We start from the raw sequence: 25693 nt of genomic DNA, 5'->3' as shown, positions 1-25693 counted from the left end.
CATTTGTGGGGGTTCTATATGGTTTTGGGCGCTCAAGAACTCTACAAGTGGGCAATGGGGCCTAAAAGGACTTCAAGCAAAATCTATGTTCTGAAAGCCACCGATTACTCCTTTTATTTTGGGCCCCGTTGTGCATGCGGACATAAGATTAGGGCCACAATGGGTATATTTCTGAAAACAGCACAAACAGGGGTATCCATTTTGGGGTGTAAGTCTTCCTTCATATGTGTGCTGTACAAAAAAAGCTGTTTTTAAAATGACAGAATTGCCAAATAAACAAAAATCCAAATTTTTTCCTTTTGCTTTGCTTGAATTTATTCAAAAACTGTGGGGTCAAAATACGCAGTACACCCCTAGATAAATTCGTTAAGGAGTCTAGTTTTCAAAATGGGGTCATTTGTGGGGGTTCTCTATGGTTTTGGGCGCTCAAGAACTCTACAAGTGGGCAATGGGGCCTAAAAGGACTTCAAGCAAAATTTGTGTTCCGAAAGCCACCGATCGCTCCTTTCATTTTGGGCTCCGTTGTGTATCCAGACATAAGATTAGGGCCACAATGGGTATGTCTCTGAACACGGGACAAACAGGGGTATCCATTTTTGGGTGCAAGTCTTCCTTCATATGTGTGCTGTACAAAAAAAGCTGTTTTTAAAATGACAGAATTGCCGACAAAACGCAAATCACAATTTTTTCCTTTTGCTTGGTTTGAATTCATTCAAAAACTGTGGGCTCAAAATATGCAGTACAACCCTAGATAAATTCCTTAAGGGGTCTAGTTTTCAAAATGGGGTCATTTGTGGGGGTTTTCTATGGTTTTGGGCGCTCAAGAACTCTACATGTGTGCTATGGGGCCTAAAAGGACTTCAAGCAAAATTTCTGTTTTGAAAGACACTGACTACTCCTTTCATTTTGGGCCCCGTTGTGGACTCAGATATTACAATAGGGCCACAATGGGTATATTTCTGAACACGGGAGAAATAGGGGTATCCATTTTGGGGTGTAAATCCTGATTTTCATGTAAACTATAGGGGGAAAAAAATGTCTCTAAAATGACAGATTTGCAAAAATATGAAATTTTACTTTTTCTCCTCTAAATTGAATTAATTCCTGAAAAAAAAACTGTGGGGTCAAAATACTCCTGACACCCTTCAGTGAATACACTAAGGGGTGTAGTTTTTAAAATGAGGTCATTTGGGGGGGTATCTATTATTCTGACACTCATGAGCCTTTCCAATCTTGACTTGGTATAGGAAAACAAAGTGTTCCTCAAAATGCTAAAAAGTAATGTTAAATTTGTACGTCTCCTAAATGGTTAAAAAAAAAGAAAGTTTTTCCAATGTGCGCCCAAAATAAAGTAAACGGGTGGAAATATAAATCTTAGCAAAAATGTCTATATTATGTTTGCACATATTTAAGATATTGCAGTTGGAAATGTGAAAAAATGACGATTTTTTCAAAATTTTCCCAATTTTGGCGCTTTTAATAAATAAACACAATTTCTATCGGTCTATTTTTTCCGCCTAAATGAAGCACAACATGTGGCGAAAAAACAATGTCAGAATCGCTTGGATATGCAAAACCTTTCTGGTGTTTTTCCATGTTAAAGTGACATGTCAGATTTGCAAAATTTGGCCTGGTCATTAAGGTGCAAACAGGCTTGGTCACTAAGGGGTTAAATAACCCTGGCAATCCATGGCTTTTGAGCATGCGTCTGCCATTTTTGCAACGGGTGCGTGCGCAGAAGCTGGGGGTAAGGTCCGTGTATAAATCAGGGCCCTTAGGTACGGAATTTCATCCTTCCCCATGGATATGATCCTTGAGAGGAGATGAAACATAAGACTTTTAAACTTTTTTTTACCCTTTTTTTACTTTAAATGATCACTGTTATCCATTGGATAACAGTGATCATGTCACCGGGAACCGCATACAGCGGTCCTTGGTGAGATCGCTCTGCTCCTGGCTACACATGGTAGGCAGGAACAGAGGGATTTTAAATTTCCCGGGGCGTGAGCCCCTCTGTGCATCCGGCGCGCATGCACAGAAGGGGACTTCAGGTCCCGGAAGACCGAGACATCGCAGAGGACGCAGAGTGAGTATTTTCACCTCCCCATGGATCTGATCAATGAAGGGAGGAGAAACTTTACATTTTTAAAACTTTTTCACGTTCATGGGCCTGGGGACTGGTCACCGTGACATCTTCTGGTTCCAGGCTACCTTCAGGAGCCGAGAGCCAGGAGATTTCAAATTTGCCGTGGCTTCCAGCCTTCTGTGCATGCACGTGACATCATATGTCTGGTGCGTATGCACAGAAGAGCAGCGACGGGTCCCGGAGGACCAGTTCACCCAGGGACACCAGGGAGAAGGCAAGAGAGTAATCTCAGCTGCCTTGATGGATCCGATCCATCCGGGAAGCTGAATCTTTAACTTTTCTTTACTTTTTATTCACTTTATTGCGATCGGCGCTATCCATTGGATAAAGCCCACTTAGCTAGGACGTAAAAAGGCAATGGGGCCCCCAGAAGGGGTTAAAGAGACCTGAATATTAGAAACCCCCATAAATCCCGCAAAGTTTTCAAAATGGAATTCACAAGGTCTGTCAAGCCTTTAGGTTTTACAGGAACTATAACAAAGGGGAAGATAAATTTGAACATTTCATTATTTTCTATTTTAATAATTATTTTCTGTAACACAGCAGAAGCTGGCAGATAAGCAAAACTCTGAATCTGTAGTTTTTAGAAATATCCGACATGTGGTCTTAGTTTTACAACATGACTCAAACACAGACCTCAAAAATGAAGGCGCACCTTGTGGATTTTGGAGCCTCCGTTTTATTGGGCCATTTATTAGGAATCATTTAAAGTTTGCTGACAGTTAAGAAAAGCTCCTCAAAAGACCCGAATATGGAAACTAAGCCCCTCAAGTAATTCATAAAGCGGTATATTGAGTGTCCAAAAATTACAATTGAATGAGGGGGGGGGGGGGGGGCTTCACATCAAAATCCACATATTGCAGACAACTTTTGACATGCAGTTAATCTGCATCAAAATTCGCATGAAAATCTGCATGTTACATGAGATTTCAATGTGGATTTTTAACAAGTGAGCCATCATTACTACGCATTGCCTTCTATGTATAAGGGTGAAGCTCTGGGCATCAAGCAAAATGGCAACCTCCTTCATATTATTCAGTTCCATTTTTTGCTTCATGGTGAAAGGATTGTAAACTGCAACCCATTCATGTATGTAACTTGGATGGATTGATGAGACCTGAGGGGAAGGGGAAAAGGGTGGGACCACTGGTGGAGTGCTTAGCCTAATTCCATACTCTTTGTACCTGTCAGGTTGACTGGCTCTAGACATTAGAGGAACACAGTGTAGTGATAGGCTCTGCCCCTTCCCTGTGGCCCTTCCCCAAGGGTCTCAGCAACAAGTCTGGGTTACATACCAGGAGGGATTTTTCAGAGACTGGACAGAATGCAGACATGCTTTTTCATCTTATGCAACCCCTTTAATTCATTCAGACATATTAATATATACCCACCTGGAGATAGATGAACAGTAACCACCACAGATTGTTAGAGTCACATTGGCTTCACACCCGTCACTTTCTATCACTTTCCAGGACTTCATTACATCACACTTGCCTGTAAAGGAAAGGAAAACAAGCATTGTTAGTAGTGATGAGCGAAGTTTTGAAAAGTTCGGTTGAGCCAGTTCGGTGAACTTTTGCAAAGAGCTTGGTTCGGTTCAAATTAGTTTGACCCTAACTAGAAGTTTATTAAAACTTCACAAACTGTCTTAGAGCCATAAAAGCCATGTATAACGCTCTCATAGGCTTTTACGGCTCTTAGGCAGTGCTATACAGCAGTGTTCAGCACTAGTGTTGAGTGAAGTGAACCAGTAGAACCCTGTTTTGGGTAGAACTTTGCTAAAAGGTTGGTTCGAGTTCATGGCAAACCAAATATCAGCAAAACAGGATTGTACTAGTTTGCTTAGCTCAATACTGATATTAGGCACTTCAAGTTTGTTGAAATAGTGCCTTTTCACAAGTGTTCATTCTTGTAGATATCAAATGCTTAAAGAGGAAGTGGATTAGGGATGCGCCAAGTAAAATTTGAAAAGGAAATCAATTGATGAAAGAGTAGGTGTTCACTCACCTGGTGCCTAGCGAGGTAAACCTGGCAAGATATACCTCGCTGACACCCGTAATCCGGAAAAGCATATAGAGGTATCTTTAGTCCCAGATCCGTGAACCACGGAGAGCCGCAAATATAAGCAAGCACTCCGTCGGGGCGCTTGAATCAAATACAATAAATGCAAAAACAATAAACTAAATTTTGTTGTTTTTACTCTTTATCCCGACGAGCGCAAATATTACTTTTTGTTGTTTTTGCATTTATTGTAAATGCTTAAAGAGGTTTTCTAAAAAAAATTTTTTTTGACATTTTGACTAGGTATGCCATCTTATGGGATCTGACTGTTGGGCCATCCAAATCTACATCTCTGCATAAGGAAACTGAATATATGGAAACAGTTGAGCCATTTACACAGCTTAAATGGGTTGTGCCTTGTATTAAGCTTATTCCCTAAGTGTCTGATCAGTAGAGGTTTGACTGCAGAATAAGCAACAGGGAACAAGTTTAAAATGTGGCACAACCCTCTTAAAGGGGTTGTCCCGCGGCAGCAAGTGGGTCTATACACTTCTGTATGGCCATAATAATGCACTTTGTAATATACATTGTGCATTAATTATGAGCCATACAGAAGTTATAAAAAGTTTTTTACTTACCTGCTCCGTTGCTGGCGTCCTCGTCTCCATGGTGCCGACTAATTTTCGCCCTCCGATGGCCAAATTAGCCGCGCTTGCGCAGTCCAGGTCTTCTCCTGTTCTCTATGGGGCTCCGTGTAGCTCCGTGTAGCTCCGCCCCGTCACGTGCCGATTCCAGCCAATCAGGAGGCTGGAATCGGCAATGGACCGCACAGAAGAGCTGCGGTCCACGGAGGCAGAGGATCCCGGCGGCCATCTTCACAGGTAAGTATAGAAGTCACCGGAGCGCGGGGATTAAGGTAAGCGCTCCGGTGAGCTTTCTGTACGTCCCTGCATCGGGGTTGTCTCGCGCCGAACGGGGGGGGGGGTTGAAAAAAAAAAAAAACCCGTTTCGGCACGGGACAACCCCTTTAAGGCTCTATGGTTATTGCTTCGCCATATCTATTAGGTTTTAACCCTTCCACCACACAATTTACCATGAACAGAGCTTGTTCTGCAGGAAAGGACATTACAGTTTTGGATGAACTGAACTCACTCTGGTTCAAATGGGTATAGCTCCGGTTCTATCAGTGCTACCAACATAATTTAGTGTCCCTTTAAAGCCAAGAATCTTGACTTTAAAATAACATAGTATCTATAGCCCTAATAAAAAGAGAGCAACAGCTATTTGAAGTGGGGTAGGGAACACTGAATTTACAGCTGTCCTGTCTGTCCTCCTGTCCCAGTGGAAGGTAACATGGATTTTTGGTAACCCTTTCCAATCCACTGCCTGACATCTTCCAACATACTGATTGAAGCCTGTGCAGCTCTGATGTTGGAAGACGTCAGGCAGGGTATTCTTACTGTGTATTGCTGTCCACTCTGTTGTCCAGGGCCTCTCCGGAATGTCACATACTGCAGTACTGGTTTTAGCCAGGATATGGCGCCATTGTATAATGGCAGAAAGAGAAAGCCCCCTAGGAAACCCCGAATCCAAAATTGGATTGCAAAGGGTTAATATTAACACCCCTTTATTAAACAAAGAGTATATTTGCTCTCTAATTATCAGATAATAGGGTTTGCTTTCCCTGAAAAGAAGTGAAATGTTGAGCACATGTTCATCTAACTAGTTCTCTATGCTGTTTAACCCCGCATATGCTGCACTCATTGCTGACTGTGTTAACTAAATGTTTTTCAGAATAAAATTATTTTTTAAACATTCCCCCCTTACGTAATACTTTAAATATTGAAAAAATAAAAAGAACAAACAAAAACTATATATAACTGGTATTGCCGCATCCAAGAATACTGCATTTAAAGGGGTTGTCCCGCAACAGCAAGTGCAGTTATACACTTCTGTATGGTCATATTAATGCACTTTGTAATATACATCGTGCATTAAATATTGGCCATACAGAAGTTATACACTTACCCCCTCCATGGCGACGATCAAACTTCTTCTCTGGACGCACGAACAGTCGCGCTTGCGCACAGAGGATTTTTCTCCTGGATGGTCCAGGCTCACGAGCTGCGTCCTGGCTCCTCCCCCTTCTCAGCATCATCACGTAGCTCCGCCCCATCACATGGTGCCGATCAGCCAATGAGGTGGCTGGAATCGGCAGTGGAGCACAGACAGCAGAAGACCATCTACGGTGCACCATGGGAGAAGACCCGTGGTGCACTGTGGGAGAAGACCAGCGGCAGCCATCTTGGACAGAAGATTTTTTAAAGTTGCTGAACGGGAATTCAGGTAAGGGAATTTTTTTTTTTTAAATAACACATGGCAGCGGTTTTCCTTTACAGGTGCTGGGGGACTGGGCAAAAAAAAAAATGTTATCTTTCGGCGCGGGACAACCCCTTTAAGTTAATATAAAGTCCCCAAAGATGCTGATAAGACTTTGGCTTTTTCTATCTCAATTACGTTTAGACTAATAATGCTTTTATTGCATCAAAGTCTGTTGTCTTTTATATGTTTGACCTAAATTTTATAGTAATAACATGATTACTTAACTTTCTTTTTTTGCAGATCTGAAGTGAAACATGGTTTCCAAACGTCAAGGCAAGCTTTCGAAAGGAATCTTATTTTCTCAGTATCGCTCCTCACAAAGTGGGCATTTGCACGAGAGATTAGCAAATCTTCACTGTAAAGTTCTGAAACACCCAATTTACTGACCTGATCGGCTCATTTCTTTTCTACTTTAGACCATGATTGGTCTCATAAATGCTTCGGCATATTCTTTCTAGTGTGCTATTACACAGATGGCACAATATTTGTGTGCCATCTGTCCTAGTAACCATCCAATAGTGCAGCATAATATGCTGCCTTCTTCACTTTAACATATTATAGTTATCATGACTATCTCAGAAGTTCCAACTACAAAAATAATTTGTCAACTACAGTGCATAATAATACACTGAAATACCACCAACACCATACAAAACTGTCATTATACCTTCTAATGAACTAAAAAATGAGGTGATCATAAGACTTACGTGGCTCACAATACTGGATTGTACAGCATCCGTCCGCACTTGTAAAGTTAACCAGTATGCCCTGTGGGAATAACAAGTAATTTTGTATTTGTTTAATGCCATTTAGTTTGCTACGATGGGGCTACCTATAGACTTTATCTCTACATTCTCTGTACAGTATGCTGCCGACAGAAAAAAGTCACCATAGACCATAATTTCAAGGAAAAGAAAAAAAATATATAGAAATGGGAAAATAAGTTTTTAAGTACTTTCAATGTTTTTCTACTGTACCTGTGAACATTCCAAAGGCTTTATCACTGGACACGACATTACTCTTTTGACTGTTTGTAAAGTTCGAGTGTCACATTCATAACTCGTGCAGTTATCACTGGGAAGGCGCCAAAGTTTTCCAGGCTGTAAAATAAAGTAATGAAATTTATAACAAATGTTACTGAAGTTTGTGGCGGGCTTGTGCTACATCAATTTAGCTGTTTCCACATGTGTAAGCTTCATGTCTTCTTGTTTTAGTGTAGTCTTCATGAACTCAGCTATTGGGGCTTCTGTTCAGTGTCCTGGGAGAGCTCCACATGGTATCCCAGACTAATCACTTTGATGAATGTGCTGTTCCATTACACATGAGCAATGACATCCTGTCTGCAGAACCCTCCCGGCTTCTTAACCAACAAACACAGCGGAAGCAGAGTGTTTAGGATCAGAGACGGACTGGCCATTCAACCCACTGGGAAAATTCCCAGTGGGACGGTTGGGTCCTGGGGCTTGTGGAGGGCAGGAGTTTTTTTGGTAAAATGTGAAAAAAAGTTATGCTCACCTGTGTCGGCATGCTGCTCCTGACCTCTGCAGCCCATACAGCTAACCTCATTAGCTCCAGATAGAGCAATCATGTAGCACTAACATGTGATCACATGATTACTCTACCCGGAAGTTAGCAGGTGAGCTGAGTAGGCGCAGACTGCAGAGACTGGAAGTAAGAGCAGTGGCATGCTAGAACATGTGAGTATAACAATTTTTTTATTAGATCTAAAGGATGCCGAATGAGGGATCTGGGGCCTATGACGAGCATCGCTACAGAGGATGGGCCTATAAGGGGCATTATTACTGTGTAGGGGCTTGTGAGGGCCATTATTATTAAGTGGGGCCTACATGGCGCATATTTACTGAGTAGGTTCCTATATGGAACATAATTACTGAGTGGGGGACCTGTGAGGGGAATTATTACTTAGTGGGGCCTGTGTGGGGCATTGTTACTGAGCGGGAGCATATATGGAGCAATACTACTGAGTGCGGGCCTATATAGGGCATTATAACTGAGTGGAAGCCTGTATGAAGCATTATTACTGAGTAGGGGGAGGGCTGTGAGGGGCATTATTACTGAGTGGGGGCCTACATAGGTATTTTTACTGATATGGGACATTATTACTAATTAAGAGCCTTTATGGAGCATTATTACTGAGTGGGGACCTGTGAGGGGAATTATTATTTAGTGGGGCCTGTATGGGCCATTATTACTGTGTGGGGGCCTATATGGAGCATCATTACTGAATGGGGGCCTGTAAGGGGAATTATTACTGAGTGAGGGCCTATAACTGTATTGTTATTGATTGGGGAACTATATGGGGAATATTTACTGAGTGGCGTCCTATATGGAACATAATTACTGAGTGGGGGGCTGTAAGGGGAATTATTACTTAGTGGGGCCTGTGTGGGGCATTATTACTGAGTGGGAGTATATATAGAGCAATACTACTGAGTGGGGGCCTATATGGGGCTATATAACTGAATGGGAGCCTAAACAGAGCATTACTACTGAGGAGGAGCCTGTGTGGGACATTATTACTGAGAGGGAGCTTATATGGAGCATTATTACTGAGTGAGTGGGAGGGGTCCGCGAGGGGCACTATTACTGAGTGGGGGCCTATATTGATATTATTACTGATTGGGGGCCTATTATGGGACATTATTAGGGATTGAGAGGCTTTATGGTGCATTATTACTGAATGGGAGCCTATATGGACCATTACTACTAAGTAAGGGCGTATATAAAGCATGAATGGTAGCCTATATGGAGCATAACTTAGTAGAGGCCTATATGGGTCATTATTACTGGGTGGGGGTCAATATGAAGCATTACACTCGACAACATGTTTGTGTTTCTTACAGAGTTTTGTGCTCAGATTTTGACTGTCAGGAACAGATTTACAGACAATAACCTTAACAGTAAGACATAATTGCAGTTACATGTATTTCATAGATGTACTTATAAGACAGTAAATCCTGGATAGGGTAACATATAGTTAAAAGCAGGACATAAGATCACCATGTGGCAGATGTAGAATAACAAAGAACTTTAATAAATAGCATGAAAATATGAGAAGTTAGATGCAATGTTGGCACAAGTCATTTATTTCTTTTATGTCCGCCTGTATTCTCCTTTGGAATATTCCAGCAGTAATCAGCCGGCATCGCAGGCACCTGCTTTCATTTATACCATTCTTCAATTGCACGTATGTCCTGGTGAAATCTTTCACATGCTCATCTGATAAGTCACCGCATCTCTCCGGGAAGTATTGTTAGACAGTTTGAATAAATGAGGCCAATGGTTTTAATGGTCAATATACTGTAACAAACTGGTACAATATTGAATACCCAACTTTCTTTTGATGTCTAAAACTTAATTTTCTTGCCTGGCAGTTTTGGTTGCTGTATTTAGGTTCAGCTCCCTGAATATAGGTAATATAGGCCAATATGGGGAATTATTACTGAAGTGGGGGTAAAAGAGGAGCATTATTATTGAGTTGGGGCACATTTATTGTGTGTAGGTTACAAAAAGTTGCACTTGCTATGTGGAAAGCACAAAAGGAGGGATACTGTTATTCTGTGGCTCACTTCAGGTGGCATTACTGCTATCTGAGGCACTATGAATGACGAGATTATATAGAAGTTTGGAAAATGAAGCTAGATCGCTTGAAAATTAAGGAGTCTAGGATGTGTCTAATTCTGCAAAGATAAGTTGTGTTCAGGAGAAGTCATCATGACGGTCTGGCCCAGATAAAGAAAAAGTGGAAGTGAATAACTCCAGTCAGAGGCGACATCACCTGTCATCACTGGATATAACAGTACTGTAATCATTTATATGGTCTGCTAAGTGCCTGTGTAGATCTGGTATAGGCAGCTATATTTTCACTGCGTGTGTTTTGCTTTTGTTTTTTTTTTTGGGGGGGGGGGGGGTTGGGGGGGTAATATTGGTTTTTGTGTGGCGTATTTTTCAGCAACACAATGTTGTGGTAATATGTGTTCATGATCTGGGGGTATTATTTGGCCCTCTTATAGTGTTATTATTGGTAATATTGATCTTTTTGTAGTGGTCTTCATTCAGCGATAGTATGTTGGTATTAATCTGTGGTGGTAATATGTAGTCATGGTCTGAGGGTATTATTTGACCCTCATATAGAGTTATTATTGGTAATATTCATGTTTGTAGTGGTATCCATTCAGTGACAGTACATTGGTAACAATCACTCTGTAGTGGTGATATGTGAACCTGGTTTGGTGGTACAGTTTGGCCTTTACATAGTGCTATTATTAGTAATATTAGTTTTGGTATAGTGGTCCTGTTCCACGTGAATCTAAGACTGTAAAGCAATCTATTAGGCGGTACTAAAGGCTCAGCCTATGAGTCATACAGCTGTGGCATGCCTGGGGTTCTTTCCTAGGCCTTTGTCTGCTATAGTTACCCATCGGCATCCTGCAATTGCATTTGTGGGGGGCCAAGGGGGACAGAGTCTAACCACTTAGTCTTACCACTTAGATGCCATGGTCACTATTGACCGTGGCATCTAGGTAGTTAAATGACAGGGATCAGAGTCTTTCTGATCGCTGCCATTACAGTGAGAGCACGGCTGTTATTCAGCACAGGGATCATGCATGCACAGGATACATGACATAAATGTCTGCCATAGCAGCTACAGACAAGCCATTCTATGATGTTAATGTACGTAAAAGAAGCTTAACGGGTTGGAAATAGGAGGTGCCTTAATGTACAGCGTCAGTTCTAACATGTTCTGTGCTTCTTAGTAAATTTGGTGCGGTGAGCTAAGCACGCCGAAAAGGCCTCTCCCCTCTTACCACCTTCTTGGCTGCGGTAGGAGATTTTCTGACCCCTACTTACTTGTATTTGCCCCACTTGCTGACGGTTTGGGCCCACCTACAACATTGGGCCACTTTGTAATTTTTTTCTAAGGCCACTTTGACTGTTTAGGACCCCATAGTCTAACTTTGAAGGGGGCACCACTTGACCATGACGAAATGCACATGGATAATGCACACACTAATTTTATAGTACATGGTGATAGCATAGTATAGGGATACGTTCACAGTGACATCGCACTACAGGAATAACATTCACACTAGTCGTGGACTAGTATAGAGTTATTAATATAGGGATGTCACAGTACATGCATCAGAATAGACAATAAAAAGTGCAATAGATCAAGCTCTAAATATTTGCTATCAGAAGCTTAAACCTACCTTAATTAGCAAAGTGTTATTATGGGAACAAACGTCCTGGTCACAGTTCTCACAGCATTGTTCAGGTAATCCTTCATCTGACTCATCCTAAAAAATAAATTTCGATATTTGATCATTATCCATTCAGATCATCCCAAGAGAATCAGCAAGGAAATAGGGATAATTCTGTTAGTGTTCCTTGGGGGATATATATATATATATATATATATATATATATATATATATATATATATATATATATACAAATAGCTTTCTGACAGAAGTACTGTGTTTCCCCGAAAATAAGATAATATATAAATTTTTGCCCCAAAAGAGGCACTAGGTCTTATTGTCGTGGATGTCTTATTATACCTACCTAGCAGGCTCAGTCCAGGTTCCTCCCACTGCTCTCCAGAACTACGACGCGGTTTCTGCAGTCCTCGGCCACCCACAAAAGATAACTTCCTGTTTACGGGATTTATAAGTCCAGCTTCCAGGAAGCAATGGCTCTGATTGGTTCTTTGAGTGCTGCTCAGCCAATCAATGCAGCACTCGATGAACCAATGCGATGGCTGTGATTGTTTCATCGAGCGCTGCAATGATTGGTTCTTCAAGCGCTGCTCAGCCTATCACAGGCATTGCTTCCTGGAGGAGGGATTAATGAATCCCGTAATCAGGAAGTGAGGCCTTAGTCAGACGGGCGTTTTTTCGCGCGATTTGAGGATCGCTTGACGGATGCGCATCCGCAAATCGCGTGACCGGTGCGCGCAAGTCGCCCGCAAATCACCCGAAAATCTGCTCCTAGCCGCGTTTCATTAGAAACGGGCCGGAGCTGTCCAGCGCATTGCATTCAATGGAGACGGCAATAGAGCCGCCTCCATTTAAAGCAATGCGCTGCGGGCGAGCCCGGGATGAATTGTCGGTAAGGGCTTAAATATATAAGCCCTTCCCTGCAATTCATCCTAAAATGTGTTAAAATAAAAAAAAAATGTATACTCACCTTCTCCCGGCAGCCGGAGCTCCGCTCGGCCATCCTGCAGTGGGTGTGAAGGGGGTGTGAGTCAGACCTGCCCCCTGATTGGCTCAGCGCTGAGCCAATCAGAGGCATGCCTCACTCACACCCATTCATGAATTCATGAATGGATGTGAGTCAGACCTGCCCCTGATTGGCTCAGCGCTGAGAGGCAGCAGTCACTCACCCATTCATGAATTCATGAATGGGTGTGTGAGTGAAACCGGCCTCTGATTGGTCAGGGCTGTGACCAATCAGAGGCAGATCATTCAGCAGGCGAGGATTTTAAAGCCCCGCCGGCTGAATAGTGCCGAGAAGCAGTTCAGGAGAACTGACAGCGGCCGCGGCAGAACTCCGGCTGCAGCGGAAAGGTGAGTATACAATTTTTTTTTATTTTAACACATTTTAGGATGAATTGCAGGGAAGGGCTTATATATTTAACCCCTTCCCGACAATTCACCCCGCGCACGCCGGCAGCCCATTGCTTTCAATGGAGCGGCTGTATTGCCGCTCCATTGAATTCAATGGGCAAACATCGTTCTTCTCTGCCACAGCTGTTACAGCTGTGGCAGAGAAGAATGATTTGTCTTCTATATGTTCTCAATGGGGTCGGCTCTGCTGCCGCCGGCCCCATTGAGCGCATATACAGAAGAGAACAGGAATCGCAGATTGCAGATAGGTGCGATCTGCGATTTTTTGTTTTATAATTTATCGGACGAGCGCATAAAAAGCGCTCATGTGTTTGATACCATTGCAAAGCAATGGTTTTATAAAATCGCCGGACGCATGCGCATGCGCAAATCGCTGCTAAAAACACCCGTCTGACTAAGGCCTGATCTTGTATGCGGTGGCCGAGGACTTTGGTTACCATGCTAGAGTTCTGAAGAGCATCAGGAGGGACCAAGCCTGCTAGGTAATGTATTCCTTTTTTTATGTAACGCAGCTAGGATTTATTTTCAAGGTAGGTCTTATTTTTGAGGAAACAGTGTAAGTGTCTTATTCATTTACATATCTACTCTTGAATATCACTATACGGCTTCATTCATCTCACTACTGGGGCATACAGCTGGTGGATATATTGTTATTTTTAATTCCTAAAACACATAACGAAACAGTATGCGAACATTGTAAGCAACTATACGGCAATGCACTTGTTTAGGTCTGCCATTGCTAGCATTATAAAAGAGAATTTGGGGTGAGCAACGTTGTACAATGAAATCCTAGGGAGTTGCAGTAAATGTTTTATCTCTTAGCTCCTCCTAATGGCAGTTACGGATAAGCAGATTTGTATTCTTTACATGGCATGGGATTAAAGCTCCTGCTCCTGCAATGTAGCAAGAGCTAGTCGAGTTTTCATCTGTCAGTCACAGCCGAGGACCTGGAGGAGAATGCAGAAGTGTTTTCTAACCACTTCTGCATTTTCTCTTTCAGGCTACATAGCGCTCAATGAGCACTATGTACTGAATAGCGAAAGTGGAAGTGTCGCTCCCGCTATTCGACCTGGCGATCATGTTTCTGCCAGTTGCTCCCCGCCACAGCATAAATGCAGCGTCTTAGCAGACCCAGACCAGTTCTGTTAGTGACTACTTTAACTATAGGGGGGGTGTATTCTCCTGTAACTGGGGCTCCTATGGATGCAAAGGTTACAGTGGAAAAGTGAGAAATTAAAAAAAGGCAATGTGAATGACGCCTAGAGGTCTTATACGATGTCACGGGGGACATAGATGTTAAAAAATATACTTAAAAAATGTAAACATTTTCTTTTATATATATAAAAGACACACCCCAGTTTATCATTACTTATAAAGCTATACGTGCTATAATTCAAAATATATATTACATGGTGATAACAAATGTTCATCTATACCTTGACCAGCTCTGTAGTGTCGAAGAAGCAGACGTTCTTTACACACCTACCACAGCATTGTCCGGGTACTTCTTCATATAAATAACCCTTAAAGATTAATTTTATGGTGAGTTTAATGTACAGTATTTTCCAATAACCAGTGAATGGTTAGTGATTAAAGGCGTTGTCCCACAAAACTAAATTATCACAAATCCACAGGATAGGGCATAACTGATTGGTGGAAGTCCAACCGCTAGGGCTCCCATCACTGACAAGGTTACCAAATGATTGCAGCTGTGGTCATGCATACGCACTACCACTCCATTTATTTTAGTGGGATTGCTGGAGATTAGAGATGAGCGAGCACCAAAATGCTCGGGTGCTCGTTACTCGGGACGAAATTTTCGCAATGCTCGAGGGTTCGTTTCGAGTAACGAACCCCATTGAAGTCAATGGGCGACCCGAGCATTTTTGTATATCGCCGATGCTCGCTAAGGTTTTCGTTTGTGAAAATCTGGGCAATTCAAGAAAGTGATGGGAACGACACAGCAACGGATAGGGCAGGCGAGGGGCACATGTTGGGCTGCATCTCAAGTTCACAGGTCCCACTATTAAGCCACAATAGCGGCAAGAGTGCCCCCCGCACTGTCAGCGTAAAGATCGTTCTCCTCTTCCATAGCTGTAACAGCTGTGGCAGAGAAGAACGATGTTTGCCCATTGAATTCAATGGAGCCAGCAATACAGCAGGTTCCACTGAAAGCAATGGGCTGCCGGCGATCGCAGGATGAATTGTCTGGAAGGGCTTAAATATATAAGCCGTTCCCTGCAATTCATCCAGAAATGTGTTACAATAAAAATATATACCGGCGTATAAGGCGACGGGGCGTATAAGACGACCCCCCAACTGTCACCTTATACGCCGGGAATACAGTGGAGCAAAGAATAAAAATCATTACTCACTTCTTCTGACGTTCTGCGCCGCTCCTGCAGGCTGTCGCTCCCTCCTGGTCCACGGCAGAGCATTGCTTTCTGGACGCAGGGCTTGAAATCCCCGCCTCCAGAAACACAGCCAATCACAGCCATTCAATGACATCATTGTCATTGGCTGTGATTGGCTGAAGGCACGTGTGTTTCTGGAGGCGGGGATTTAAAGCCCTTCGTAGAGAAATCAATGCTCTGCCGGGAACCAGGAGGGAGCGACAGCCTGCAGCAGCGCCACAGAACGTCAGAAGAAGTGAGTAATGATTTTTATTCTTTGCTCCACTGTATTCCCGGCGTATAAGGTGACAGTTGGGGGGTCGTCTTATACGCCCCGTCGCCTTATACGCCGGTATATATTTTTATTGTAACACATTTCTGGATGAATTGCAGGGAAGGGCTTATATATTTAAGACCTTCCCGACAATTCATCCCCGCGCTCACCGGCAGCCCATTGCTTTCAGTGGAACCTGCTGTATTGCTGGTTCCATTGAATTCAATGGGCAAACATCGTTCTTCTCTGCCACAGCTGTTACAGCTGTGGCAGAGAAGAATGATTTGTCTTCTATATGTTCTCAATGGGGTCGGCGCTGCTGCCGCCGGCCCCATTGAGAGCATATAGAGAAGATTTATGGCCTTAAGAAGGACCGTTGGGGTTCTTGAAACCTAAAATCACTCCTAACACTCTCCCTATAGCAGCTCCACCAAGATACCACTTTCCCTGAACTAATGTCAGAATGCATCTGTGGCGAGCCGCGGGAAGGGCAGATTTTAATACTCGAGTGACACCTAATCTTGCCAGCCACTCACTGCAGGGGGGTGGTATAGGGCTTGAACGTTGCAGGGGGAAGTTGTAATGCCTTCCCTGTCTTTCTATTGGCCAGAAAAGCGCGCAAATTTCTCAGGGAAGAAAATGAAAGTAACCCGAACACCGCGTGGTATTCGTTACGAGTAACGAGCATCTCGAACACCCTAATACTCGAACGAGTATCAAGCTCGGACGAGTATGCTCGCTCATCTCTACTGGAGATAGATGACCACTTGTACTTGACTATCTCCGACAGACCCATTGAAATGAATGGAGCAGTGTTAGCCATACTTTGCTGCTCCATTCATTAGGGGTCCTTCTGGACATTTATTCTTCAGATCGGTGGACATCACAGCGGTCAAACTATCACTGATCACACAGTTAACCCCTGTCCTGTGGATTTCAAATAATTTGCAGTTACGGCACAACTTCTTTAAATATTGTATACAATCCATTACCCACAAAGAAAAATATTTCAGGTCTCCTCTATTTCAGGCCTCGAAGGTCAAGCATTTTTTTGTTTATCATGTTTTAGTACTTTTGAACAACAAAAACATGTTTTATGGAAATAAAAAGTCATTTTCATGTCTCCGTATTCTGAGAGCTACAACTTTTTTATTTTTCAATGTTGCCGCCTAAGAACTGAGGTCATTACGATTGGGGTGGTGCCAAATGTTTTGCATGCTACAGCGTTTTAATGAAATAGTAATTAATAATAATTTTAAAGATATTTTTATTTTATTTCCCTTTCGGTGAGACTTCTTTTTGATTCCTTTTATTAAATTAAATTTTACATTGTTTTTGTCCCTTTAGGGGACTTGAAGCAGCAAACGCTTGGTCACATACAAAATGCTTTGGAATATATATATTGCCTGTCACTGGTATACTTGACCAGCAATCTATTAGGCTATGTCTCTGGCATGCTCTATCAGGCAGAAACTCATGGCTGCCATAACATTTGTTAGACCCCTGGATGTCATGTTAACCCATTAGAGCCACACATATCATGGGGTGCCGATGGACAGACGGAGTAAGCCACATCCCTCTACCAAACGCCTTAGATGTTACCACCGCAATTGACCGCCATGATCATTACAGTAGGAATTGTCTGTCAATCACTGCTGACCCCCCATGGTGATCAAAAGGGTACAGCTTCTGTGCAATCACTGTGATGTACAAAGTGTCCTAATTAAAGTCATGGTGCGTCATGAGGTTCAAAGGGACAAAACATCATAGCAATCATAAAAATTAATTCCAGGATATGTTGACCCTTGTCAATGAAAACCGCTTTACTTATGGTTTATAGACCACTCCCTTTCTCAAAACCATGTAAGATGGTTATACTTACATTTAAAAAGGCAATCTATTGAGTGCACTTACCAGCGGGCAATTTATATCACACTCTATCCTTGTGCACGACACTATTGGAGTATCTTCTAACATTATGCACCTGCATTCTTGACAGCTCTGTGTATCCTTCGACACTAAGGATCCCTCCTGAAAATGCGCAAGTTATTTTTAACTATATCAAAATTTTGATTTTGCGGATACTATAAAAACATGGCATAAAACTGTAATTTGCTATAATTATAATTAGCTTTAAATTGAAATCAATAACATCTATATAGCACTGCTAATAAGAGCAACCATTACATTGAAAATGGGAACTAGAGATGTGCAAATATGTGAGCATTTCACCATGGGGGATTTTCTTATTCCAAAAGCTATGTATGCTATATAAAAGACCACAGAGAATGCAGTGCTGAAGCATGAATCTATAGCTTAACAAAAGGTACAGCTCTACAGCAGAAAATGTGTTGCCAACGGATAGTGTTGAGTAAACCGAACCACTTGAACACTGTTATGGGTCAAACATTGCTAAAAGTTTGGTTCTGCACTAACTTGAACCCACCAAAATGATGATGATGATGATGATGATGAAAGAAGAGGAGAAGGAAAATGAGGAGGAGGAAGATGAGGAAAAAGAAGAAAAGCAGGAAGTAGAAGAGGAAGAAGAAGAGGAGGAATAGTAGTTCAGTGGTTAGCACTGTAGACTTGCAGTGTTGGTGTCCTAGGTTCCAACCTGATTAAGGACAACATCTGTATGGAGTTTGTATTTCCTCGTTGTGTTTGTGTCGGTTTCTTTATAATAATAACCACATTTATTTATATAGAACAGAAGAAAGATGAGAAAACCTAGTTTTATTACTCTTAGACAGTGTTATATCCAGTTTTAAGGGTAATGGCAAAGTTCCGGTTAGGTTCGAAGTAATTCGGATCAAACGGAACCTTTTGCCTAGGTTTGGTGAATCAGCTGCACCAAACTTTTTAAAAGTTCACTCAACACTACCATAAAAGCAAATGTACAAAAGTCTTGTTAATCTGCAGGAGTGATTTAAAATTCAAACAAAAGCTTTTGGAAAAAGATGGCTGGGCTGGGTCATTAGGGCGGAAGTTGCTCTTACTTAGTGGCTTTGCTCTAGGTAAGACCAGTTTCACACTAGTGTACTGTTATATGCCCGTAATATGGATCCATCATACGGATGTATTACAGATAACAATGCAACCGTATGTCATCTGTATTTCAATAGCATTTGACCTGCATTTGCTGTCTTTGCTTTGATTTTCTACTCGCCAAATACAGATCCATATTTATCCAATAGAATATAATACCAATGAATGCAAATGCAGGGCAAAACTAGACAAAATTAGTGCATACTATGGTTTTAAAACATGGACAGGAAAAATAAAGCCATGTGAATAGATACATACATTTACAATAGCTCCATGCTATGATCCGCAAAACACGGATCAAATATGGAATTAAAATCCATTAATCTAAAACCTGCCTAATAAAGAGGGAGCCTAGACAATCCACTATTAAGAGGATAACACACAATATACTAACAGGTTGAAAGTATCATTTAATGCATGCTCTACTTCCACTGATGTCCGAATACTTCATTAGGCTGGGGAATAGCATTGCAGCTGCAGTCCCAAAAAATGCATTGAGTTTTACATTCACAGTAAATACATGGAATTATCATGTATTTTGGATATCAGTCGCCATTAAGTAGATATCACACAACCAAAAAGCTATAAAACTGTTGCATTACCATTGAAGTGCATGAAAATACAAATAAATGATAAGCAAAGTAAGCAATAACAAATATTTGTCCAAAAAAATCCAGCGCCTAGAAGAAGTTGTCGTTTTGCTGTAAAGCTCGGCATGCAGTTACCTCACAGGCGGATAGACAAATGATTACAGTTGTGGCATGATTAGATAAACGGTTTTACCACTTGAAGCCCTAAAAGGTATTTCACCTTTGACCTATAAAGAGGCTCTCGGAGGCTCCTTGTGTGTAGTGACCTCTTCTTCCGCTTGTGTAGAGCTTGTTGACCACTAGACGCCTCTACGACGCAATCAAAGAGATTTCGTCTAGGTAGAGTTTAAGAAGGGGCACATTACAGGAATGCCCTTCACAGTAAGGAAAATTTAAAACATGTAAACTTTATTAAATTAATTTAAGAATGGCGACACTAATGGGCAACAAACATAAAGGGTTCCAAAATCCAACTGGATAGGAACGATGCGAGGAGTGTATGAACACAGGAAACTACTTGATGCTAATGAAGCTAATGGTCGTTTGTGTGTATATTAACTCCTATGAAAAAGGTCCATAAACTATGTTTCTGGATTTCACAGTTAACCCAAACTCATATCTTAGTGGACATGCATGAGTGTCTTAAATGTCTCCTAGAGACCACTTGTTGAAGACTCTGGAGAATGGCGTAATGGCACATAGACGCTCATGTGATATCTTTGCTGATGTGGATTACTGTGGACTTAGTAATGACAGTAGAGTTTCCTTCTCGGAGCACAGCTCTAAAGGAGTACTGTTTGATTATGAATCACGTAGGTGTGTTAGATTCAAAAGAGATGGAAAGTTTTTTCCTTTCGTAATGTTAGCTCGACGCGTTTCTCCGCCAGATAGCAGCGGTTCATCAGGAGTACTTAGATTAGAAGGAACTGATTCGCTAGAAGGTTAAGCTGGACTGTTTGCTACTATCATGTATCAGTCTATATGTACTAAGATTGAGGTTGTATAAGTGCTAGAACACAACCTGATAGCTAAAGAGAGATGACGGTAAGCTATTATATTGTTGTTCGATGAGGTCACCCAAGCAAATAAGAAGTGCCTCTTGCTTAAACTGTGTCATACAGTGCTGTGTAGATAGCTAGCACTAGTTGTCTAATTATTGAGCTGGTGACACTGATACGTGGCAACTCTAGCCTCAGAGAAGATGAATAGATATGTAGTACAAAAGACTTCTCCTAGCTGGGAAAACCACTTAGATGCGAGTGGCTTGCCAGCATACAGAGTATCAGTTGGCTCTAGCTTTCTAATATACAGCACCTAATAGTGGTGCAGATTCAAAGCTAAAGCTGCAGCCAGTAAACTCCCTTAATGCTCAATGTGGCAATAAGAGGAACCAGCAGAGCGACTCAGGTTAGAGTTAGCTCACTAAACCTTACAAAAACCCAAGGCTTTAGATGGTTGGCCCATATGGGTTGTTATAGCAGGTAAGAGAGCATGAGAAACATAGTGCTAAGAGCAAAAGAGCAGAGCCTCCGGCCTGGATGGTAGGACAGGGCGTTACAGGAATGCAAGAAGCTGAATGGTCGTATCAATGAATTGCCCGCCACCTGGGTCATTTTGACAAGACTGTTAGGAGGTGTTGGGACCAGTTGATGTCTTAGGACACACACAAAAGGCAACCGAGCTCAGGACACCCTCGACAGACCACCAGTAGAGAGGATAGTCTGATTTTCTGACAAGCACGAGCAGCTTCAACTCATTGTATCGAAAGACAGGTGGTACCACCCCTGTGTCTGTTGGAACCATTTCCTGGAGCTTGGTTGAAGAGCATTGGTCTCACAGCACCCATTACATGTACTGCATTTGACACCCACATATCATTGCCTCTTTTTTCAGTGGTGTTGTTAACGATGAAACTGGACTACCATGAAGTGGAACCGTGCTGTCTACAGTGACTAATCCAGGTTTAATTTTGGGCTCCGACGACAGTCACGTTCGTGTCTGGAGACCTAGAAGTCAGCGCCTCAATCCTGCCTTTGCTGTGGAGCAGCACACTGTCACTACTGCTGGTGTGATGGTCTAGAAGGGGGGGGCAATTGCATATGACAGTTGGTCACCCCTAGTAGTGGTACGAAGGACAATGACAGCACAGTGATATGTTCAGGACATCCTGAAGCCACATGTGTTCCTCTCATGGCCGAGCTTCTGTGAGGCATTTTCAAGCAGGATAATGCTTGGCCGCACACAATAGGGGGTCTCAGGAATGTCTCCACAACATTGCCACACTTCTATGGCCTGCCTGGTAGCCAGATTTATTGCCGATAGAACATGTATGGGATCATTTGGGACGTCAACTTCAACAGTCTATGAGTTTCCCTGATATGAAGGCTCAGTTACAGCAAATGTGGACTGATATTCCACAGGATACCATATAAAACCTGTATGCCTCTAGTGCTCTGCTAGAGGTGGCCCAGCAGAATACTAGAGCCTCCATGTCCACCCATATCACATCTTGTATTGAAGCTAGAGGCGCTACAACAGGGTACTTGAGCCTCCATTCAAGTGTTCAGTTTTCTGCAATAAATGACCCTTTTGTTCTGATATTGTAATCACTTACAGATATCCACTTTACAATCATACAGAGAAATATTCATTCAGTTCTGACAACTACTTCTAGGGGAGGGATTTATTTTGACAATGAGCGTACATGTATTATAGCAACTTAAAATATCATTGTGCTTTTAACATAGTGAAATGTTGGCATTAATAGCAACCCAACATTTATTATATAAATGTTTGAACTCACCTTATATATTGAACCGTCATAAACACAAAAATCAGGCCGTTCTGCATAGAGGGAAATACATATGTAATATATACGCACATACATATAGATAGATAGATAGATAGATAGATAGATAGATAGATAGATAGAGAGAGAGAGATAGATAGATAGATAGATATCACAGTTTCAATGTGTGCTACCTGGGCTTCCTTGAATTTATATACACACTAGCTTACCCGTCGCGCGTTGCTGCGAAGACAGACAGATATACATTCGTTTTTATATATCTAGATAACAACCAATCACAGCGCAGCTTTTTTATGTTACCTCAGTGGTATAATATATAACAACCAATCGCAGCGCAGCTTACATGTTACCTCAGCTTTATAATATATAACACCCAATCACAGCGCAGCTTTCACGTTACCTCAGCAGTATAAAATATAACAACCAATCACAGTGCAGCTTTCATGTTACCTCAGCAGTAAGAGAAATAACAACCAATCACAGCGCAACTTTTATTCTACCTCAGCAATATGTTAATATGGAAATTCGTTTTAGATTTAAATTTTGATGTGAGTCCATGTGAAATTTGCATTAAAATTCATGTCAAAATGCACATGTAATACACGATTTCATCCTGCTCATTTGAAGAGGTAAAATTTGTGATGTAAATCCCTATGGGAGTGTGCTTGCATCGACTGAATTAAAAGAGCCATACTGGCCTATCGCCCTCTGACTTCTTATGGTGACAATGTGGGAACGAGAAGTCAGTAAATATAAAAATGAAACCCCTTCAGCAAGACTCATCCCATTAGCACCATAATTTAGTTTATGGTGGTTATAGGTGGTGCTAGGTTCCCTTTAAGCAGGCTGAGAATTGGTATAGTACAGAGATATAAAAGTGAGAACTGGAGGAATTTGAGTTGATGTTTTAATTGAACATTGTTTTTCAGAGCATAGAATGCTTTTACTTTTTACAGCTTTTATATGTCACTGACTACAAACTACCAAACTTATAAAAACTCCAGTGCAGCAAAAAGAGAAACCACTAGTAGAATGACATATGTGTACATGCATTTATCTGGTGGACGCTTATGGAATTACATTTTCAATGCAACATTAAACAGTAACTTCACTTTAAAAAAAACCCATTCCATTCCATAGCAACATGTCAATAGTTTTGATCAGTTGTGGTTCGGGTGCTGAGAACCCCACTGATCGCTGAAATGAAGGGGCAGAAGCGCTACATCAATCACTATGCCCCTTCAGCTGTCATTGGTAATTGTGGGCTGCTTTTGGCAGCCGAGGATGGACAAAGCAGTCAAGTAACAATCATAGCTAAAGGGTCACAGCACTCATATGAGCAGTTCTGCCCCTTTATTTCAGCGATCAGTGGGGGTCTCAGCACCCGGACCTCAACTGATCATAACTTATCACATGTTGCTATGGTATGTTAATTTTTTTTTTAAGTGAAGTTACTGGTTAAGGGCTCAGTCAGATAAGCAATTTTTTGCGCGCACCTATGCACGCAAAAAAAGAATGCACTCAACGGATGAGCAAAATGCGCGTGACCGAAAGTCTGTGCATATGCTCCATTCCCTGGATCTGCTGTGCTTGTACAAGTGCAGCTGCTCCAGGAAGGTCCCTGCTTCCAGAAAGCACTGCCTCAGATTGACTGAGCACGGTGACCAATCAGAGGCCACGCTCAGCTGTCATTCAATGGCTGAGCGCAACCTCTGACTGGTCACAGTGCTCAGCCAATCAGAAGCAGTGCTTTCTGGAGGCATGGATTTTTAAATCCCCAGCCACCAAAATACAGAAGAAGAATTTCCAGGGAGCGGCAGAAAGAAGCCGCACCGGAGCGCTAGGCGATGTATTATTTTTTTTTTTTTCTGTCTACTTGGGCTTATTTTCAGGTAATGGATTATATTTCAAACCCTTCCCCGAAAATCACTTCTGGGGTTGCCTGCATCTCACTGCTATCGAGGGGCTAGCTGCAGAGACAGTCCTTGAAAGCAATGCAGTAGCACTGTGGTCCTCTGCCACAGCTGGTGACAGCTGTGGCAGGGGATTCTTTAACCCCAGCGGGTTGTCCCCTCATCACTGAGCACTGTGACAGTGCTATCACAGTGTTTAGTGATGAGGGGACTCCCTGCAGAGATTCTTTATGTGTGCTGGTTAGGTCTGTGCTGCTCATGAGAGGCACGGATGTCCTATCTTTTGCAGGTGTGCATATTTTGTGTCTGTTCTTTCATATGAGAGATGTTGTGTAGCCTAAAAGAACCCATTGGAAACCATGGGCTTCACATACATGCATTTTGGAGCAATGATTTGGTAGCGAGATTTTGTAGCCCGTGTGAAAGAGGCCTTAATGAAAAGTGAGGAATTTAAGCTCTGTTCACAAATCGTGAACTACTTTTGATGTATCAATAGGTCCCCCATTCAGCCAGTATGTACTGGAATAACTTTTATCACACTGTATGGAATAGTATAGTACATGTGGTGTGCTTCAAAGCCTCTGTGAGTAAGCATTGCAGCCAGGGGCGTAACTATAGAGGATGCAGGGGATGCGGTTGCACCCGGGCCCAGAAGACTTGGGGGCCCATAAGGCCTCTCTTCTCCATATAGGGAGCCCAGTACTATGAATAAAGCATTATAGTTGGGGGCCCCATTCCAGGTTTTGCATTGGGGCTTTAAGTTACGCCTCTGATTGCAGCCAAAAATGAACTGTGATGTTGGGTATGGGTGATGGAATGAAACAACAGCAGGAGAGTGGAGTATTCAACGATTGGTTCTCCCCACAGGTGAAACCTTAGCAGAAGCCTGGGGCGGAGCGAAAAAAAAATGGTTAGAATTGGCTTGCAAAGGGTGGAGGGTGTGAATGGACAGAGAAAGGGGTGTGCTGAATGCTGTAGAGGGGCTGCTGTGGGGGAGTCTGGTCAGAACCGAAAAGATTGCAAGCTGAGTAGTAAAGACATACTTGCTACTAAACAGCAGTAAAGCATTCTACATGCTGGGGTCAGACTGTAGGAACGTCAAGAGAGAAATGCTGGTAGAAGGAACCTTCCTCAGCAGGGGGCCACAGGTATCGAGAAGAGCCTAGCACTCTCAGTTAATAGGCTTTCCACTTAAGCATGTCTGGAGTCTGCATATATAGTATACAATGGGGAATATGAAGGATACAGTCTAGCATATTGGAGGGTTATGGTCTGAGGTCTGTAGGGCAGGGGGCTTGAGGTCAATAATTTTATTTAGAAGGTCTGGTGCAGGGCCAGATTGTAATTGGAGCAACTGAAGCACTGGTTACAGGTCCCATGTCCCACCTTATTCAGAGAAGGGCCACAACTCCTGTCTGCTCTCTCATAGCTTTAGCATGGGGACTACTGACATTCTTCACGCAAGACTTTCATCTCCCCGGCCA

General features: G+C 42.4%; 1 protein-coding gene across 1 annotated transcript in view; it reads right to left on the bottom strand.

Annotated features, from left to right (window-relative positions):
• LOC136582197 (mucin-5AC-like) overlaps nucleotides 1-25693 on the bottom strand; it is a 130873-nt gene that overhangs the window by 5687 nt on the left and 99493 nt on the right. The window contains exons 30-36 of the mRNA XM_066583047.1: nucleotides 22291-22331; nucleotides 17764-17880; nucleotides 14619-14705; nucleotides 11761-11847; nucleotides 7507-7629; nucleotides 7237-7297; nucleotides 3538-3640 (exon numbers count right to left, since the gene is read on the bottom strand). Coding sequence (XP_066439144.1) covers nucleotides 3538-3640; nucleotides 7237-7297; nucleotides 7507-7629; nucleotides 11761-11847; nucleotides 14619-14705; nucleotides 17764-17880; nucleotides 22291-22331 — 619 coding nt within the window. The remainder of the gene's footprint in view (nucleotides 1-3537; nucleotides 3641-7236; nucleotides 7298-7506; nucleotides 7630-11760; nucleotides 11848-14618; nucleotides 14706-17763; nucleotides 17881-22290; nucleotides 22332-25693) is intronic.

Source organism: Eleutherodactylus coqui, chromosome 11 (assembly GCF_035609145.1).
Source record: "Eleutherodactylus coqui strain aEleCoq1 chromosome 11, aEleCoq1.hap1, whole genome shotgun sequence".
Taxonomy (NCBI): Eukaryota; Metazoa; Chordata; class Amphibia; order Anura; family Eleutherodactylidae; genus Eleutherodactylus; species Eleutherodactylus coqui.
Note: the sequence above shows the minus strand (reverse complement) of the source record. Positions and strands in the feature narration are given on the sequence as shown.